The sequence below is a fragment of the Pinus tabuliformis genome, chromosome 9 (genome assembly GCF_031772625.1).
Source record: "Pinus tabuliformis cultivar Carrire ecotype Pingquan chromosome 9, CPIR1, whole genome shotgun sequence".
In the NCBI taxonomy this organism is placed as follows: domain Eukaryota; kingdom Viridiplantae; phylum Streptophyta; class Pinopsida; order Pinales; family Pinaceae; genus Pinus; species Pinus tabuliformis.
The window spans coordinates 1,758,596,023-1,758,597,812 of record NC_142307.1 but is presented as its reverse complement, the minus strand read 5'-3'; the positions used below and the strand labels follow the sequence as shown (position 1 = coordinate 1,758,597,812).

At 33.7% G+C, this 1,790-nt stretch overlaps 1 protein-coding gene across 1 annotated transcript; it reads right to left on the bottom strand.

The window, feature by feature from the left end:
- Positions 1 to 324: 324 nt before the first annotated feature.
- LOC149155792 (dirigent protein 1-like) lies at positions 325 to 970 on the bottom strand. The gene has a single exon (XM_089445924.1). The coding sequence runs from the start codon at positions 968 to 970 to the stop codon at positions 449 to 451; it is 522 nt and encodes a 173-aa protein (XP_089302050.1). The 3' UTR covers positions 325 to 448.
- Positions 971 to 1,790: the final 820 nt, after the last annotated feature.

Sequence of the window (1,790 nt, the reverse complement as noted above, 5' to 3'; positions counted from 1 at the left end):
TTAGAGAAAAGAAATACCTTTCAATCTAAAACAAGATGAAAATGCAAAAGTTAAATACATAACCATACATTGCTATACGAAACAATATCTTAAAAAGTAGAAAAAACAATAATCATAAATATTAATAATACATCAATCTACACATTAACACATAAACATACTATTAATAATATATAAATTTACATATTAACTCATGGATAACATATTAAATATCTCTACACTAACACATCTTATCTGTGGTTTGCTATGGTTAATATGATCAACCATCACTATCACCAGTCTCGAATTCAACTATAATCATATAGAATCCTGAGCTATAATTAATATGGTCAACCATAACTAACACGAGTCTCAAACTCAACCATAATCAAATGGATTGCATAGCAAACCATAGTCCATAGAATGACCTTATTTACCCTACAATGACCTTATTTATCATGCGTTTTGACTACGAAGGAATAAGAAAAGTGGTCTTGAATTTGAGAACAGCATTGAGCCCGGAACTGGATTCCGTGGTAACAACCGCATACCCACGAGCAAATCTGAACTTGCCCGTCCCTCCAACAACAGCAAACTCACACTGCGGTTGATCGAACCTGTCGGTTCCCTGCAACTCCAAAGTGCTGCCTTTGTACTTCAAATTCTGAAAGACGAGCGTGAAAACCATGAAGAAATCAAGTCCAGTAACCAGATTTGTATTCACGTACGTGCCTTGAACTTGGCCCACAATATTGTGGGAGCCGGAGTTTGGTCCTTTGGTTATGACATCGCTGGTAACTACTAGGGTTCCAAACTTGCCCGACTCTGAAGAAGAACCATTTAATCCCGCCACTGGAAACGACGTCACATTCGTTCCGCTCAGATTATCGTGCAAGTAGAATACCATATTCACCTCCCTTTCAGCCGCAATAGCCTGAAGGGAGATGATGGCGATGATGGCCATGACTGGAAACAAAAGCCCAGAACCCATCGAACAGAAGCAGTGTGTATTTGCGGGAGCGGTCCACTAGCGCTCCTAAATAAATAGCTGCTGCTGGCCGTAAACGACACAGCTTCCATATTCTAAACCTGACTGACTGGCTTTCGAAATGTACCTTTCAGCTACTCACGAGATGCTCTTTTTTGTTGTTTTCTTTCGTTTCCATTAAATATATAGAGCTACCCACAAGATGCTCCTCGTTTTTTTTCTTGTTTTCTAGTAACGCAACGAAACAAACTACAATGCAGTGGCAATATATTGATATTCATAATACATTAATTAAACCTCCAAAGTGTTTGAGTTTTCAAAGGTCAACTTTTACTCATTCTTATAGTAAAAGATGGACAAGATGAGTTGCAGCAGAGATTATAATTTCAAAAAATCAATGGACATTGTTAGGGTAAATTGTTATAGGCAATATAATTGTAAAAACTAATATAGATTTATAGATTTATCTTAAGAAATATAGATTTATTTTAAAAATAAAGTGTTTAGAGGAAAATGTGAATTTTTTTTAATCTAAAATTTAGAGAAAGTTTTGCACTTATAGAAATTTGATCTCTCTCAGCTTTCTTTAAGCTGAAATAATAGGAACACATCATATATTTTATGAAATAATACAAACACATAATATATTTTATGTAATATAAATAAAACACCAACAAATAATATAAAATAACACAAACACAATATATAAATACCAACATAATTTGTCATCCCTTACCACATCATTAAATTTTAAAAATTATAATTCTTCATCCTTTACCATATCAATACTAAATTTAAAAAATTTATACCAATTTAGATCAAT